Below are 19,919 nucleotides of genomic sequence, written 5' to 3'. Positions count from 1 at the left end.
TATTAAAAAATTAATTCTGCCACTACTCTACATTATATCACTATAGTAGCAATATTTACTATGCATTTACTAAACTGAGGCAATGATGATAAATGATGCTGATTATGGTTACAGAATATTCTGAGTCATGAGACCGTCTTTTGCTCCCATTTGACCCCGACTCCACTTTTTTGAATTTGACATTTAAAATCAGAATTTTTGTTAAGAAAACATTGACACAAATTTCAGTAAGCCCATTTAATTTGCTACATGAATTTTCTATACACAGGGTTGTACCATTTTCTTATGGATGTTTTTAATTTTTAGCCTTTGTATTTGGTCTATGATCCATTTCAAGTTATTTTTGTGTATGGTGTAAGAGTTGAGGTTCACTTTTCCCTTCTGGTTATTCCAGCAACAGTTGTTGAAACAACTCTCTCTTCCCCATTAAATTACCTTGGCATCTTTGCTGAAAACCAATGGACTCTATATATACTCTCTAATTTGTCCATTGATTTATATTTCTATCCTTATGCCAACACCATTCTCTTAATTACTATAGCTTTTATAGTAAGTCTTGAACTCAGGTAGTGTATGTCTTCCAACGTTGTTCTTTTATAACACTGTTTTCACCTTCTAGGTCTTTTGCATTTCATACAAGTTTATGATCAGTTTGTTACTTTCTACAGAAAGGATGCCATGATTTTGTTTAAGGGTGCATTAAATATACAGAACAATTTGGGTGAAGTGACATTAACAATGAATTTTCTGATTTGTAAACATGGCATATCTCACCATATATTTATATCTCCATTAATTTTTCTCAGCAATATTTTGTACTTTTAAAAATTATTAAATAAGTGGGGTTTTTTTTACAGCAGCTTTAGGTTTACAGCAAAATTGACTACAGCGTTTTCCCATATACACCCTATCCCTCCCACACACAACCTCCCACAAAATCCTTTACCAGTGGGTACTCTTGTTACAACTGATGAAACTACGTTAACAACCCCCAATCATTTGGGGGTAATCATTACCCCCAAAGTTCATAGTTTACAATAACATTCACTCTTAGTGTTAGGACATTCTGTGGATTTTGACAAACATGTAATGACATGTATCCACCATTACAGTATAATATAAAATAGTTTCACTGCCTTAAAAATCCCCAGTGCTCTGCCTATTCATCCCTCCCCACCAACCTCTGGCAACATTTGATCTTTTTACTATTTCCACAGTTTTGCCTTTTCTAGAATGTCATATAGTTGAAATCATACAGTATACAGCCTTCTCAGATTGGCTTCTTTCCCTTAATAATATGCATTTAAGTTTCCTCCATGTCTTTTCATAGCTTGATAGCTCATTTCTTTTTTTAGCACTAAACAGTATTCCATTGCCTGAATGTACTGGGTTGGCCAAAACGTTTGTTCGTTTTTTTCTGTAAGATGGATCTAGTAGTGCTTAGCTGTCTTTAACTTCATTCAAAACAATTTTGTTAGACTGTATTGTGTCAGCTGCCATATCAGCACGATTTTTAAAAAACTTATCAAAATTGGTAAATTTATGTGAAGCCATTTTGATATTGAGGATGGAAGAAAAAAGCAACATTTTCGACACATTATGCTTTATTATTTGCAACTGAAATGCAAAAAAAGATTTGTGCAGTGTATGGAGAAGGTGCTATGACTGATTGAACACGTCAAAAGTGGTTTGCAAAGTTTCGTGCTGGAGATTTTCTTGCTGCACGATGCTCCACGGTCGGGTAGACGAGTTGAAGTTGATAGAGATCAAATCAAGACATTAATTGAGAATAATTAACATTATGCCAGGCAAGAGATAGCCGACACACTCAAAATATATCAAGCGTTGAAAATCATTTGCACCAGCTTGGTTATGTTAATCGCTTTGATGTTTGGGTTCCACATAAGTTAAGCAAAAAAAAACTTCTTGACCGCATTTCCACATGCAATTCTCTACTGAAACATAATGAAAACATTCCATTTTAAAAACAAACTGTGACGGGTGATGAAAAGTGGATACTGTACAACAATGTGGATGGAAGAGATCATGGGGCAAATGAAATGAACCACGACCAACCACACCAAAGGCCAGTCTTCAACCAAAGAATGTGACGTTGTGTATATGGTAGGATTGGAAGGGAGTCCTCTATTGTGAGCTCCTTCTGGAAAACCAAACAATTAATTCCAACAAGTACTGCTCCCAATTAGACCAAATGAAAGCAGCACTCGATGAAAAGCATCCGGAATTAGTCAACAGAAAATGCATAATCTTCCATCAGGGTAACGCAAGTCCACATGTTTCTTTGATGACCAGGCAAAAACTGTTACAGCCTGGCTGGGAAGTTCTGATTCATCTGCTGTATTCACCAGACATTGCACCTTTGGATTTCCATTTATTTCAGTCTTTACAAAATTCTCTTAATGGAAAAAATTTCAATTCCCTGGAAGACTGTAAAAGGCACCTGGAACAGTTCTTTGCTCAAAAAGGTAACAAGTTTTGGGAAGATGGAATTATGAAGTTGCCTGAAAAATGTCAGAAGGTAGTGGAACAAAACGCTGAATATGTTGTTCAACAAAGTTCTTGGTGAATATGAAAAATGTTTCTTTTATTTTTACTTAAAAACTGATGGAAACTTTGGCCAACCCTCTACCACATTTGTTTACCCATTCACTTACTGAAGGACATCCTGGTTGCTTCCAAGTTTTGGCAATTATGAATAAAACTACATTTTATATGATTCCATTTTCTCTCCTTTCTTAGCAAACTATACTTCTGTATTTAGTGGTTGCCCCAGAGTTTGCAATATACATTGATAACTAATCCAAGTCAATTGTCAGATAATACTATACTGCTTCACAAGTAGTACAAGTACCTTATAATAACAAAATATTCCTAATTCCTCTTTCCTGTTCCTTTTCAATCATTGCTACCATTCATTTCACTTATATATAAGTGCGTGAATGCAGCACGCGCACACACACACACACACACACACACAAAGCATACATAATCAAATACATTGTTGCTATTAATTTGAACAAACTCTTGTCAGTTAAATCAATTAATAATAAGAAAGATAAAACATTCTATTTTATCTTCACTCATTCCTTCTCTGATGATCTTCCTTTTCTTTATGTAGATCTGATTTTCTGACATACTATTTTCCTTCTCCATGAAGAATTTTTAACATTTCCTGCAAGGCAGATCTACTGGCAACTAATATCCTAAATTTTTGTTTGCCTGAGAAAGTCTTTATTTTTCCTTCACCTTTGAAAGATAATTTCACAGTGTAAAGAATTTTAGGTTGGTAAGTTTTGTTCTCTCAACACTTCAAATATTTCACTCTACTTTATTCTTGTTTGCATAGTTTCTAAGGAGAAGTTGCATGTAAGTCTTACCTTTGCTCCTCTACAGGTATGGTGTTTTTCCTTGGCTTCTTTCAAGATTTTAGCTTTGATTTTCTGAAGTTTAAATATGATATGTCTAGGTGTACTCTTTTGGGTATTTATCCTACTTGGTGTTCTCTGAGCTTCCTGGATCTGTGGCTTGGTGTCTAACGTTAATTTGGGAGAAATTCTTAGTCACTGTTACTTCAAATATTGCTTTTGTTCCTTTCTTTTTTCTTTCTGGAATTCCCATTATGCATATATAACTCCCTTTGTAGTTGGCCTAAGTTTTTGGATATTCTGGGTTGTTTTTGTTTTGTCTTTTATTTTCTCTTTGCTTTTCCATTTTGGAAGTTTCTATTGTCATATTCTTAAGGTTGGTGATTCTTTCCTCAGCCATGTCTATTCTACTAATGAGCCCATCAAAGGCTTTCTCCATTCTGTTAGTAGTTTTGATCTCAAGCATTTCTTTTTCTTAGAATTTCCATCTCTCTTCTTAACATTACCTAACAGTTCTTACATTCTGTCTACTTTTTCCATTAAAGCATATTAATCATAGTTTAAAAAAATTCCTGGTCTAGTACCTTGAACATTCCTGCCATATCTGACTCTGGTTCTGATGCTTGCTCAGTCTCTTCAAATTGTGTTTTCTGGTTTTTAATGTATCTTGTAACATTTTGTTGAAAGGTAGACATGACGTACTGGGTAAAAGGAACTATGGTAAACAGGCCTTGAGTAATGCAGTGGTAAAATGTGGCAGAAGGGGAAGCATTCTACTAGTCCTATGATTAGGTCTCAGTCTTTTAATGAGCCTGTGCCCCTAGAGCATGAAATTCACTAATGCCTCTCAGTCCCCATACCCCTCTTAGGTGGGACAGGATGGCTAGAGGGGGCTAGAGTTGGGTATTTCTCTTCCTCCAAGTGGGAGGCTGGAGGGCATAGGTATTAGATATTTCCTTTCTCCCAGGTAGGTGAATCTCTGGTAATACTTTCTCCGGAGGACAGGCCTGTTAAGAACACAGTGCTCTGGTGTATTTCAAAAGCTTCTTTTTACCTTGCGCCCTCCTGGAAGCATGAGAGGATTTTTCTTCAATATTCACTGTGAAGATCAGTAGAGCTCTAGAGGGAAAACTCACAAAATTGTGCCCTGCCCTTACCTGGACCGCCCCCCACCCCTTGGAGTTTTTGCCTCTGAGATTTATTTACTCTGAGCCTCCAGCAATTACAATTTAGGTTTCCCTACCCCAGCAGTGGTTGCCATGGAGGTTTTTGCTCCACTTCCAGGACGTTTTGATTCTGTTTCCGCCTGTTTCTCTCTCCAATTTGGGTGGCAGTAGTTTGCTCTATGACCTTACTTCTCTGGTGGATCAAAGAAGAGCGGTTTTTTTCAGTCTGTTCAGCTTTTACTTGTTAGTATGGAGTGATGACACCTTACAGGCTGGACCAGAAAACTTAAGTCTACTTTGTAGTTTTGAAGTTAGGTCTTATATGTATTTTGGTAATTTACCCCTATGAATATCATACTCTTTGATATTATTGTAAATGGTATTAATTTAAAATTCCAACTGTTTGTTGCCTGTACACAGAAATACTATAGACAACCAGTATTATATATATAACATATATATACACACCACATAGTACAAAGGAATAGTGTGATATATACACACATATATTCCCTATATAGAAACAATAAAATATTTTATATTTATCCACATATTTATAATTTCCAGCACCCTTCATAACTTTACCTTTGCATAGATCCAAATTTCCATCTGATATTATTTTCCTTCTACCTGAAGAAACTCCTTTAGCATTCCCTGTAGTGCAAGTTTGCTGCTGATGTATTCTTTCACTTTTTTTGAGTATGAAAAAGTCCGTTTTCTTGTAAACGTCTGAAAGATATTTTCACTGAGTGTAGAACTGCAGAAACTGTAGACAGTTCTTCTTTTAATAATTTAGAGATGTCTCTCCATTTCAGTACTTTAGAGATGTCTCCTTTTTGACATCTCTAAAGTTTGAATAGTTTACAGTGAGAATTCTCATCTTATTTTTTGTTCCTTTCTATGTAATGTGTCTTTTCTCTCTGGCTGTTTTTAAGATTTTCTTGTCAGCATTGATTTTTAGCAATCTGGTTATGATGTGCTTTTCCTTTATGCTTCTTCTGCTTAGCTTTGTTAACCTTTCTTTCTTCCTTTCTATTTATGGGTTTAGAATTGGACAGATTTTAGATATCATATTTTCCTGCCCCCTGCCTAGTGATGACTTCAATGATATATACATATATTAGACTGCTTGATACTGTTCTACAAGTCTCTGATGCTCCATTCATTTTTTTGTTAGTCTTTTTTCTCCCCATGCTTTTGTTTGAACAGTTTCTGCTATGTCACTGATATTTAAAAAGCCAGTAATTATTCTGTTATTAATCCTATCCAACGACTTTTCACTTTATTGTCTTTCTTATCTCTAGAAGTACAATTTGGGTCTTTTTTTTTACATCTTCCATTTCTATCATGTTGACCTTCTCCTCTATGTTGTTGGATATGAAGAATATACTGATAATTGCTATTTTATGTTGTCTGCTAAGTCCAACAACCATATTAATTCTAGGTCTGTTTCTATCATTTTGGTTTTCTCCTTGTTATGGGTTACTTTTCATATTTTGCATGCTTGGTAATTTTTTTTTAGATGTCAGACATTGTAAAATTCACACTGTTGGATGATGTTTCATTTCATCAGAGTGCTGGACTTTGTTCTGGCATACAGTTAAATTACCCATGATTAGTTTTGACTCCTTTGAGTCCTTTTAGCTTTCTGGGGTAGGTCCACTGGAGTCTTTTAGTCCAGAATTAATTTAGCCTCACTACAGCTATACCCATCCAAGGACTCTACCTGTTGGTGCATTTTAAGTCTCTTCATTATAGCCAGTGAGAAAGCAAAATGTTCCCAGCCCTGTGCAACCTCCCAAAAAATGTATGGCCTTCTTCTTTTCAGTGGTTCTTGCCCCAGCCTCTTGTAGTTTCATGCTTTGCACATATAGATCTGTATTCAGCCAATGATTCAAGGGGTTCCCTTTGCAGATCTCCAGAGCTCTACCTTTATGCAATTACCTCTCTTCATTGCTCTGCCTCACAAATTCTAGATAATTCATATTCTCCAATATCTGATCTAAATGCACCAAGACCACCAGGCTGTTTGGGCTCCTCCCATCCCTGCTTTTCAACTTGGGAAATGCCTCCAGGCAGAACTGGCACAATGGTAGGGTGCATTTCTTTTGTTTCTTTTCTCACAGGGATCATAATTGTGTGCTCCCTGTTGAACAATGTCTAAACACAATTTCTTTTCTTTAGTCTAGTTTTCTGGTTGTTTACAGCAAAAGAACAATTCCTGTGCAGTTAATACTTCATGAGCAGAAGGATACATTTCCCACACACTGATTTCCATTTTGTGAAATCAACTGTTTTTCATGTGCACTTTTAAACAGATTTAATTCAATAATTTTTTCAATATCAAATTTATCAATAAAAGATTCTGACAAAAGCTATTATTTCTAAGTTCAATTAACAAAAAAAAGTTCAGATCTAAATTTTATCAATAATATTTTACTCTTCTACTCATTTTTGGCCTTTAACACAACTTACAAAGTTTATTTTGTATATACTTTCTTCTACTAGTATTCAATAATAGTCATATAGTGGATGAAACACTAATAGCTGTATTTATTTTGCTGCTTAACTACAAGACAACTATAAGCAATTCTTTTCATTACACTATAGTCAAAATCTCTTATCAATCTCAAAATTCTTCATTTAATATTTCTAATGTTTTCAATATCTTTATTTGCTGCTACAGTATATCAAATATAATGTTATTAAGGAGTCTAAGACATTAAGCAGAAAGACTTTACAAATCAGAGTGAAATTTTTGGCAATCTCATTGGAACTTTGGGCTGAGGAGGTAAGGTAAAGATTTAGAAGCCACCAAGGCGGAGAGGCCCTGGTGAACACTCCAAGCTTTCAGCTGGAATCCATTAAGGGCTACATCTTAAAAGCCAGAGTGAAGTAGATATAGAAGGAGACTTACCAAAATAACAACAGGCCTGAATTTATATCATTACCTGAGCAGATCAGGTGACCAGGCCCTACTCTACCTGCCAGAGAACAGAATAAATCTTGTCTATAGAAAGATATTATTCAGAGCCTCACCAATTCTTCAGAAACTATCAAGCACACTAACAGACAGAATCAAATGACTAGGAACAGAGAAAAACAATAAAAACATATGTACAGATGACTGAGGTACTGGAGTTATAAAACAAGGACATTAAAAAAAAAAAACTATGATGAATAGTTTTAAGAATACTGAGGAAAGATGGAGAAAATAGTCAAAACCAGATGGAACATTCATCAGAAAAGCAAAATCTATGAAAAAAAGATTACACTGAAATTAAGAAGAGTCAATACATATAAAGGCACTATTATGAAAGTGGAAAGACTTTGAATGGGAAAAGATACTTGTGGTCAATATATCTGATAAAAAACTTAAGACAGGCAACTCAAAAGAAAAACATGCAAAAGTCTTAGAGAAACTTTATGAAAGAAGATATCCAAATGACTAACAAATATAAAAAAGGGCTTAATTTCATTGTTAGAAGGAAACAAATTAAAACAAATACAGGCATACCTCAGAGATATTGCAGGTTTGATTCCAGACCACAACAATATTAAGCGAATATGTCAATAAAGTGAATCACTTGAATTTTTTGATTTCCCAGTGCATATAAAAGTTATGTTTACTATACTATACTGTGCTGTATACTGTACAGTAGTCTATTAAGTGTGCAATAGCATTATGTCTAAAAAAACAATACATACCTTAATTTTAAAATATTTCATTGCTAAAAAATGCTAACCATCATCTGAGCCTTCAGTAAGTTGTAATCTTTTTGTTGACGGATGGTCTTGTGTTGATGCTGATGGCTGCTGACTGATCAGGGTGGTGGTTGCTGAAGGCTGGGGTGGCTCTGGTCATTTCTTAAAATAAGACAATGAAATTTGCTGCATGAATTAACTCATCCTTTCACAAGTGATTGGTTTTCTGCAGCATGCAATGCTCTTTGATAGCATTTTACCCACAGTAAAACTTCTTTCAGAGTTGGAGTCAATCTTCTTAAACCCAACCACTGCTTTATCAACTAAGTTTATGTAATGTTCTAAATCCTCTGTCGTCACTTCAAGTCTTCACAGGATCTTCATCAAGAATAGATTCCATCTCAAGAAACCACTTTCTTTGCTCATCCGTTAAAGTTTATCATGAGATTACAGCAATTCAGTCACCTTCAGGCTCCACTTCTAATTCTAGTTCTCTTGCTATTTCTACCACATCTGCAGTTACTTCCTCCACTGAAGTCTTGAACCTCTCAAAGTCATCCATGAAGGTTAGAGTAAACCTCTTCCAAACTTCTGTTAATGTTTATCTTTTGACCTTTTGCCACAAATCATGAATGTTCTTAATGTATCTAGAATGGTGAATCCTTTCCAGAAGGTTTTCAAATTACTTTGCTCAGATCCATTGAAGCAATCACTATCTATGGCAGCAACAGCTTTACAAAGTATTTAAAATAATAAGCTTGAAAGTTGAAATTACTCCTTGATCCATGGGCTGCAGAAAGGATGCTGTGTTAGCAGGCATGAAAACAACAATAATCTCATTGTATATCTCCATCAGAGCTCTTGGGTGGCCAGGTGCATTGTCAATGAGCAGTAAATTTTTTTTTTAAATAAATTTATTTATTTTTGGCTGCATTGGGTCTTTGTTGCTGTGCGTGGGCTTTCTCTAGTTGTGGCAAGTGGGGGCTACTCTTCGTTGTGGTGTGCAGTCTTCTCATTTCGGTGGCTTCTTCTGTTGCGGAGCATGGGCTCTGGGCTCTAGGCACGCGGGCTTCAGTAGTTGCGGGACACGAGCTTAGTTGCTCCGTGGCATGTGGGATCTTCCCAGACCAGAGATCGAACCCATGTCCCCTGCACTGGCAGGCGGATTCCTAACCACTGCGCCACCAGGGAAGTCCCCTTTGAGCAGTAAATTTTGAGAGGAATCTTTTTTCTGAGCAGTAGGTCTCAAACATTCAATTGAGTAAAATATTCAGTAATTCAAGCCTGGATATGCTGTCAGCCAGGCATTGTTGTTCTACTTATATAGCACAGGCAAAGTAGATTTAGCATAATTCTTAAGGGCCCTAAGATTTTTGGAATGGTAAATGAGTACTGGCTTCAACCTAAAAGTCACCAGCTGCACTAGCCCTCAAAAAGAGAGTCAGCCTGTTCTTTGAAGTTTTGAAGCCAGGCATTGACTTCTATGTAGCTATGAAAGTCCTAGATGGTATCTTCTTGCTATGTAAGGTTGTTTCTTCTACACTAAAAATCTTTTGTTTAATGTAACCACTTTCATTAATTATCTTTGGTAGATCTTCTGAATAGCTTGCTGCAGCTTCTACATCAGCATTTGCTGCGTTACATTGCACTTTTATGTTATGGAGATGGCTTTTTACCTTAAACCTCATGAACCAACCCCTGCAAACTTTTTTTTCAGCAGCTTCCTCCTCATCACTCTAAGCCCTCACAGAATTGAAGAGTTAGAGCCTTGCTCTGGATTAAGCTTTGGCTTAAGGGAATGCTGTGCCTGGTTTGACCTTAAACTTCCTCTATATCAATAATAAGGCTATTTCGCTTTCTTATCATTCACATGTTCTGGAGTAGCACTTTTAATTTCCTTCAAGAACTTTTCCTTTGCATTCACAACTTGGCTAACTATTTGGTGCAAAAGGCCTAGCTTTTGGCCTATCTCAGCTTTCAATATGCCCTCCTCACTAAGCTTAATTTCTAGCTTTTGACTTAAAGTGAGAGACATGTAGGTCTTCTTTCACTTAAACATTTAGAGACCATTGTAAGGTTATTAACTGGCCTAATTTCAATATTGTTATGTCTCAGGGAGCAGGGAGGCCTGAAGAAAGGGAGACACAGATGGGGTCAGTGGAGCAGTCAGAATGCACACATTTATTAAGTTTGCTATCTTATATGGGTGTGGTTTGTGGCAACCCCCCAAAAATACAATAGTGACATCAAAGATCACTGATCACAGATCACCATGACAAATCATAATGGAAAAGTTTGAAATATTGTGAGGAAAAAAAAATACTGTGAGAATTGCCAAACTGTGACACAAAGTGAGCAAATGCTATTGGAAAAATGGTGCCAACAGAACTGATGCAGGGTTGCCATAAACCTTCAATTTGTATAAAACCACAATATCTGTGAAGCAAAGTAAAGCAAAGCACTAAGAAACAAGGCATGCCTGTATGTGATGCTATAAACACGCCAGTGTGGCTAAAGTGAAAAAGGCAGGTAATACCAAGTGTTGGCAAGGATACAGAATAACAAAAACCTCATATACTCTCATTGGGAGTGTAACTTGGTACAACTTCTTTGGTAAAGTATTTAGTAGTATCTATTAAACCTGAAAATACACATACCCTATGACCTACCAATTCCACTTCCAGTCAAAGGTCCAACAGAAATGTATCTATGTACATTCACCAACAAACACATAAAGGAATGTTCATAGCAGCACTAATCATAATTTCCCCAATCTGCAAATAACTCAGATGTCCATCAACAGTTGTGAATGGAATAAGTTGTGGTATATTCATATGATGGACATTATATAGCAATGAGAATGATCAAATTATTGTTGCTAAGCAACAGCATGGATGAATCTCTCAACACATAAAGTTGGGCTAAAGAGGCAAGACACCAGAGTTCATTGAGTATGATTCCATTTATATAAAGGTGAAAAGTAAACAAAAACAACTTATGGTGTTAGAGGTTAGGATGATGTTTACTGAAGTCAGTGTGGTAGGGGTGGGACTCGTGACTGGCATGAGGCAGAACAGATGCCATTGGTGTTGTTTTTTGATCTGTGTGACATTTACAAAATGTGTTTACTTTGTCAAAATTCACCAGACTATACATTTACTGTTTGTGCAGTTTTCAGTAGGTATTATAGGTCAATTGACTTTATTTTAAAAATTATGTGTCTGTGTATGTATGTATGTAAAGCTGCTAATGCTTATCCTGAGAAATTCATTTATACATCTACACACTAAAGATTGGAATTCCACGAGCATTTAATGATACGTAACTTTCATGAAACTGTTCCACTGACTGCTTCCAATGATGGCTCTTTTTTTAATGAACCATATCTGGGAGGAAAACTGAGGACACTGATGATTTTCATGGTCTTCTAGATGCACCTATATTTCTACTTGTATTCTACCTTGGAGAAAAACTTCTGTGTCTAAAATCAGTAATTAAAATTCTCCAGGTAACGTTATAATGTAGTACATAGTTCAATACATGGGATCTGGAGACAAAACTGTCTAGGTCTAAATCCTGGCTCTGCCATTTACTAGCTCAGTGTTTGGGGGGCAGGAAACTTGGTTTCCTGATCTGTTAAAGAGGGATATGTAAGAAACATAAGATTAAATAAGTGTTAATAATGAGTAGGAAGGAGCACATGAAAAACAGTGGAAAATTTCTTATAATACTATGGCTGGTAAGTACTTTTTTCTCCTTTGTATCTCTGTAAACATTTCTTCACATGAAATTCAATGCAAGACTTATTTTTCAGACAATATTAATGTTTCATTCCATCAACACTGGTGAAGTGGTCTGTTCTTGGGTGCCTTAGACCTTGATGCTTACTTTTCCTCTTTGGAAAAGATTGCATATGAAAGCATTTTCTTTCTATTTAAGCAAGTTCCTTCTTCATCAAATATGTGTTCTGGTCCACAGGCCTTCTCTTCTATGAGCTTCTTCAGCTCAGCTGTTACTGCCTTTCCTATTTTCTTCACATTCTAAAAAGAAAATGCTTAAACTTCTAAATCGAACCATGACTATAGACATAGAAAGTTAGTAGTGGCACTAATTCCTTCAACACTTGGGGTATCAGAAGACACAATTATAAAGCCTCCTGGCTTTCTCTAGAGTTATAATAATGGAGAGGAAATGGATCCAATGAAAAGAGGAGACTGGAAAATTAAAAAAACTGAAACTAAGAACTAAATACAAGAGTTTAACAGCCACTTTGTTACAGTTAAAGAGAGAATAAACTAGAAAATTGTAGAAAATATCCAGACAAAAGCATGGAGAACAAAATAGATGGAGTGTACACAGAAGAGTATAATTGGAATACCAGAAGGGGAGAAGAGAGAGAATGGTGCAGAAGCAATATCTAAAAAGATAATAGCCAAGAATTTTCCAAAGATAATGAAAGACATGAAGTCACAGATTCAAGAAAAACTATGAGCCCCAATTAGGATAAATTAATCCCCCCCACCACCAGCATCATAGAATATACTGATGAAAAACAAAAATATATAGACTATCTTGAAAGCAGCTAGAGAAATAGACACCATCCTCAAAGAAGGAACAAGAAGATGGATATCTAACTTTTCAACAGAAATTATAAGTCAGAAAACAATGTAATGACATCTTGAAAGTGCTAAAAATAACTGCCAACCTATAATTCAATACCCATGTTGAAATATCCTTTAAAAATAAAGACAAAATGAAGTTATTTCCAGACAAATAAAAACAAACAGTTTATCCTGAGCAGAATTTAAAAAATAAATAATAAATGGAATTCTTCAGGCAGATGAAAAATTATCCCAGATGGAAATACAGGAAGAAATAAAGAGCAACAGAAAGGGTAAATACACTTGACCCTTGCACAATGAGGGCATTAGAAAATCCAAGTATAACTTTTGACTCACCCCAAAACTAGTAATAGCCTACTGTTGACCAGAAGGCTTACTGGTAACATAAACAGTCGATTAACACATACTTTGTATGTTATATATATTATATACTGTGTTCTTACAATAAAGGTAGAAAAAAAATTAAGAAAATCATAAGGAAAATACAGTTACAGTAGTGTCCTGTATTTATTGATACTGTAAGTTTATGTTGTCTGTTTACAAGATGAATTGTCAGTCAGTACCTACATCAATATTGTCCTAATGATACAAATACCATAGATGTTATATGTATGACAAACATTAGACATCAAAAATGAAAAGAAAATGTGAAAAAGAAATTATTTGTTTATAGGTACTATATTTATTGAAAAAACTCCATGTATACGAGTAGACTCGAGTAGTTCAAACCCTTGTTGTTCAAGAGTCAGCTGTATTTGGTTAACTCTAAATGAATGACTGTACAAAGTAATGATATTGTCTTATGAGATTTAAAATAATGTAAAACTTAAATGCGTGAAACAAACAATGGGAGGGCGCACTAAATGGAGTTAAAAGTGTTCTAAGGTCAAGCATTGCCTATAAAATGGTAAAAGTAGCAATTCATATTAGACTCTAATGTTAGAGTCAAGAATCCATATCATGATCTTTAGGGTAACTTCAAAAGGTGCAATGAAAGATGTATAATTAATGAGGTAATGGGGAATGGGAAAAAGAAATCTAAAAGAAGGCTAAAATAAGTAGAGAAAAAACAGACACAGATAAGGGAAAAGGACCATAAAATAATGCGACAAATAGAAAACAAGTATTAAGATTATAGTTATGAACCCACATATATCAGTAAGATTAATTAAACATAATCTAAAATTTCCAATTAATAATTATTTTCAAATAGGATTAAAAATACATGCTCAGCTTAATAAATAATTATAAAGCTAGCATCCATGTAGCCACTACTCAGATAAATACATTTTAAATTATCAGCACTTCAGAAACCCACGTGCCTCCATCCTGAATCATTAATCTCCTTCATAAATAGCATTTGTGGTACTAATCCCCTTGTTTTACACTTTAGATTTACCATCTAGCTTTGAATGAATAAATAATGTACTTTTTGCTGGCTATTTTTGAACTTCATTTGAATGGAATCATACTATTTCTTGTGTCTGCCTTTCAATGTTTTTTGTGGGAGCAACATACTGTTACATGTGACTGTAGTTCCTTCACTTTCATTAATGTACAAAATTCTACCATATGGATTTACAGCAATTATTTTTCTTTTCAGCTGTAGATGGACTTTTTTCCTTCTGGTTTTTGGCTATTATGGAAAATGCTGCTAATAAACATTCCTCTAGATATGTCCTATTGCACATGTGAACATGTCTCTAGCTAGGGTATATACGAAGGGATAGGACTGCTAGGTAAAAGGATATTCAGATCTTCAATATTTCTAGATAATGCTAAATTTTTTCTAAAGTACTATACCAATTTACTCACCCAACAAAATATTAAATAAAACCAATTCCCTTTATTTCAAAACCTCACCAATACCTGGTATTGTCAGATTTTAAAATGTGTTACTTTTCCTTACCTGATATGAAATGGTATCTCATTGTGGTTTTATTTATTATTTATTTTTGCTGTGTTGGGTCTTCGTTTCTGTGCGAGGGCCTTCTCCAGTTGAGGCGAGCGGGGGCCACTCTTCATTGCGGTGCACGGGCCTCTTACCGTCGCGGCCTCTCCTGTTCCGGAGGACAGGCTCCAGACGCACAGGCTCAGTAGTTGTGGCTCACAGGCTCAGCTGCTCCGCGGCATGTGGGATCCTCCCAGACCAGGGCTCGAACCCGTGTTCCCTGCACTGGCAGGCGGACTCCCAACCACTGCGCCACCAGGGAAGCCCTCATTGTGGTTTTAATTTGCATTTCCCTGATTACTAGTGAAGATGAGCACCTTTTCATATATTTATTGGCCATTTGGAATTCTTCTTTCGTGAAGTAGATGTACAAGTCTTTTGCCCATTTTTCTTTTGCGTTATCTGGCTTTTACTCATTGATTTGTTGAAGTTCTTTATATATATTCTGGGTACTAGTGTCCTCTATAGGTTATATGTGCTGCGAGTATCTTCTCCCACTTGACGGCCTGTCTTCTATCTTTATAGTGCCTTTTGAGAAAAGAAGTTTCTAACTTTAATGTGGTAAAATTGATCATTTTTTTCCTTTTATGGCAAGGGTATTTGTGTCTTAAGATATCTTTCCTTATCCGAAGTTCATGAAGACATTTTATGTTACCTTCTAAAAGCTTCATAATTTTCCTTTAGATATTTAGTTCCTTAATTCACTTGAGACTGATGTACAGTGATTGGACTCAGGGATCCAATTTCTTTTATATTTCTCACAATATGAATAGCAATATGAATTTACTAAAGTCAATTATTTCCCAAATGATCTGCCATACAATCTCCAACACAAATCACATATACATATAGGTATAGGTTTCCGGACTCTCTGTTACACAGCTTTATTGTCTAGCATTTGCCAGTATCACATTATCCTAATTACTGCAGTTTCATAATCCTGACATCTGATGGCAAATTCCTTCCATTCTGTTTCTCTACTTAAAGGGTATCTTGGCCTCTTAACCCACTGCATTTATATATACATTTTCGAGTGAAATCAGCTTGTCAAGTTCCATAAAATTGCACACTGGGAAAGTGATTGAAACTGTCCTCTATAAATTATTTTGAACAAAAGTAAAAGCATTTTATAATACTGTATTGTCCAAACCATAAACATAGTACATTTCTCCAATGAATTCTTCTTCGATATCTCAAAGTTTCGTAATTTTCTTCAGTTATTACATGCCTCGTTAATTGTATTTCTAGGTACTTCATACATTTAATACTATTATATGTTTAAAAATTTTTCATTTCCTAATTTTTTATATCTTATAGGAATACAATTGATTTCTTATATGTTTGAATTTAGCAATCTTGCTAAACTCTCATTAATCCTAATAAATTATCTGTAAATTCCTTTGGATTTCCTACATATATACCCCCAATCATCTAGGAATAGTAATAATATTTATTGTTTCTTCTTTTTGAATCTTTTATATTTTCCTTTCTTTTGTTTTTTTGCATTTTTGCATTAGGTAAGATATCCAGTATAACCTTAAAGTGGTAACAGCAGGCATCCTTCTATTTTTATCTCAAAGGGAATATTTCCAATATTTCACTATCAGATTTGTTTTAGGGTTTTTATAGATACTCTTTATCAGATTAAGGAAGGTACCTCCTATCCCAAGTTTTCCAAGAATTTCTTTTAAACATATATTTTCTAAAATCCTACATCTATTTTGAGCTAATGATGACTATTCTCCTGGCACATCACGTAAGTTGACTTGCTGTTGTTAAACCAATGTTGCAGCATTCCTGGAACAAATTCAACTTTTATAGACTGTTGAATTTGGTTTACTAGTTTCTGTTTAGGATATCTGCATCTATTTTGTGGGTAAAAGTAAACTGTAATTTTCCATTTCTGTAAAATTTTAAAATTGATTTTATTATCAAAGTATCAGAGTTATATCAAATTTCAGCATCTAGTCTCATAAAATGAAGAATATTCCCTCTTTTTTTATTCTTTGGGATAGTTTGTTTAAAACTGGTATTCTTTCTTAAATGTTTTATAAAATTCACCACTGAACCTACTCATCAGGGTCAAGTTACACAATTGTTACACCTATTCTCACACTCACCATGGGCTGACAGTGCTGCCTGACACAGTTTCTTAATTGCACATTCTTCCTTCATTATAGAGCATGAGGTGAATTGTTCATATCATGGGTATAAGCCACTGATAAAGTTAACATATCAGTCTATAAAATGTTATTTTAATGGCATCTTCACTTTTTCACTTCCATCAACAGCATTTTTCTTTTTTGTCACTTTGAGTTTCAGCATAGGCATCAAGAAGTGGTAACAACAAACACTCACTGAAATGTGACTCTTTCCCTTGTCAACTAAATAAATGCCTTCTTCACAGCAGCTTCCTGGCTCAAAACTAAAATGCAGGGGCTTCCCTGGTGGCACAGTGGTTAGGAATCTGCCTGCCAATGCAGGGGACACGGGTTCGTGCCCCGGTCTGGGAAGATCCCACATGCCACGGAGCGGCTAGGCCCGTGAGCCACAACTACTGAGCCTGCACGTCTGGAGCCTGTGCTCCGCAATGGGAGAGGCCGCGACAGTGAGAGGCCCGTGCACCACGATGAAGAGTGGCCCCCGCTCACCGCAACTGGAGAAAGCCCTTGCACAGAAACAAAGACCCAACACAGCCAAAAATAAATTAATTAAAAAAAAAAAACCAAAAAAACTAAAATGCAGGCCTCAATATCATGGAATATTAGGGTTTCTTCTGAAGAGCCAGAACTACATGTGAATTCCCAAATACCAAGAATCTCCTGTAAATGGTGTAGCTCTGTAATGCTTCTCTTTCGTTTTATAGCATCCTTGAGTATGCATAGTTATTTGGGGGAAAGAGTGGTGTTCTTCAAACAATGGCCATCATTTAATTCACTTATTTTTGGTTATAAATTTTCCTCTTTTTAAAAGCTGACGTATAATTTAACATATAAAAGCAAAACCATAGGACATTTTAAGGAGTGAAATGTTAAGAATAAATAAATGATATTATAAAGCTCCAAAACTGTTGAGAATCACCAGTCAAGAGAATTCATTAAAATGTCCCCATCCCCCTATCCTTGAACATCAATGCAGGCCAGGATCACCAATCAAGCGTCTTTGTTAAACTAAATTACTTCTTCCCTACCAGCCCCAAATCTTCTATTAGACTAGATTGGAGATCAGGTGTCTCAGCTGCTTTGTGATCAATCAGACAAATAAGTTAACCTATTCACTCTAGTTTGAAGTTATCATGATACTACTTTCAACATGCAGGGAACTAATTTTAGACACTTTTCTCCTAGTCTTACTCCTCTGTGTAATTCTTTAAAACCACTGTTTCACAGGGCCTTGATTCTTCCATGTGTAGAAGTGGAAACTACTGGAGTGATCCAGCTGATCACTCCAGTTGCCATACCAACGATGGAAAGCATCACAATGAAAAACCTGATCACCTAACCAATTCAAAATTTTATTTAGTACAGTTAAAACAACAATAAAAGCTTTTAAGAACCAATTTCTTCATAATGGACAAAAATAGCATTCATATAAATATGAAGCGTTAAGCTATTTTATGCTTAATTGAGTATATGTATTTACAAACATATTTAGATAAGTAAGTTTATGCATTTTTATAGAAATGCCTACCTTTCAGAAACAGCCTCATTATGTTCCCGTGACAAATTAATCTTTTCACTTGCTTTTTCTGAAGGGTTAGAAGGTTCAGACTTCACAGAAGTTTTTCTTTCCTGTGGACTATTAACTGACTCTGGATTCTTATCCAAATTCATAGTCTCTGAATTTGCAACCTGTTAGTTGGGTGAGGAAAAAGCAGTTGAGGGGAGGGTTACCAATTGTGCTCTTCCAACAAAATTGATAATAGGTTAAAATTCCACTTGGAAAGTGTTCTCAAAATATTCTTGCATACACACAATAAAACATATATTAAATTATATATATATCAATGGCTGATGACCATGATTGCAGTTACTCTGCCAAAATGAATTTAAAAAAATACTTCAAAAGAAATAAAAATAATGACAGCACAAATCAACTTCCTAGCTTGAACGAAAAGGAGGAGAAACAAATACCTAAGTACTTAGACAACATTTTATTCCTATTATACTAAATTTTAGGAATTAATAAACATTAGACTTTAACAAGGAAACTTTTACTTTTGTTATATTTCTAATATGAGTGAAGACCAGAAATAAATCAATTTTCCAACTTGCTCTTCTAGGTGATGAGTTTTGGATAGGCTAAGAATTTCCCAAATCAAATCCTGGTTCCTTTTTGCTAAACAGTTTCTCCTTCAATTTATTTCTTCTCTCTCACATTTTACTGTAAGAAGCAAGAAACCAAGCCAAACCTTCAACACTTTGCTCAAAAATCTCATCAGCCTAATAAACATGCAAGTTTATCACTTACAAATTCTGCTTTCCATATCACTTAGGTCACATTTCAGCTAAGCTTCCTGCCACTATGTAACAAGAACCCCCTCCCCTCCCCAATTTCCAATAACATGTTCCTCCTTTGAGTCCTCACCAACAGTGCTTTTAAATGTCCGTATTTCTACCAACAGTTTATGAAGATTTAGGTATTCTCTTAAGACTATACAGGGTTTCTCTACGATGTTCCTCATTTCCTCCTGAGCCCTCACTTGCAGACTTTACCATCTATATTTCTATAAAACTAAGAGTCTGTTCAAGGCAATCCAGGCTTTTGAAAAATCATGCTCCTTAATATTCTTCCAGCCTCTACCATTCCAAATCCACTTCCACATTTTTAGGTATTTGTTACAACAGCATGCCATACTTCCTGGTACCACATTCTATATTAGTTTCCCGAGGCTGCGATAACAAATTACCACAAACTGGGTGGTTTAAAACAACAGAAATTTATTCCGTCACACTTCTGAAGGCCAGAAGTTTGAAATCAGTTTCATTAAGATCAAGTTGTTAGCAGGGCTGCATCCCTTCTGGAGGCTTCAGGGGAAAAATCTGTTTCCTTTTTTCCAGCTTCTAGAAGCTGCCAGCATTCCTTGGCT

General features: G+C 35.5%; 1 protein-coding gene across 2 annotated transcripts in view; it reads right to left on the bottom strand.

Annotated features, from left to right (window-relative positions):
• The window catches only part of ATF7IP2 (activating transcription factor 7 interacting protein 2), a 78,923-nt gene that overhangs the window by 38,481 nt on the left and 20,523 nt on the right, over window positions 1-19,919 (bottom strand). For both annotated transcript variants that reach the window (XM_082360100.1, XM_082360101.1), the window contains one exon: window positions 18,521-18,681. In XM_082360100.1, the coding sequence (XP_082216226.1) occupies window positions 18,521-18,681 (161 nt within the window). The remainder of the gene's footprint in view (window positions 1-18,520; window positions 18,682-19,919) is intronic.

Source organism: Balaenoptera borealis, assembly GCF_965194805.1.
Source record: "Balaenoptera borealis genome assembly, chromosome: 16".
Classification (NCBI taxonomy): Eukaryota; Metazoa; Chordata; class Mammalia; order Artiodactyla; family Balaenopteridae; genus Balaenoptera; species Balaenoptera borealis.
Note: the sequence above shows the minus strand (reverse complement) of the source record. Positions and strands in the feature narration are given on the sequence as shown.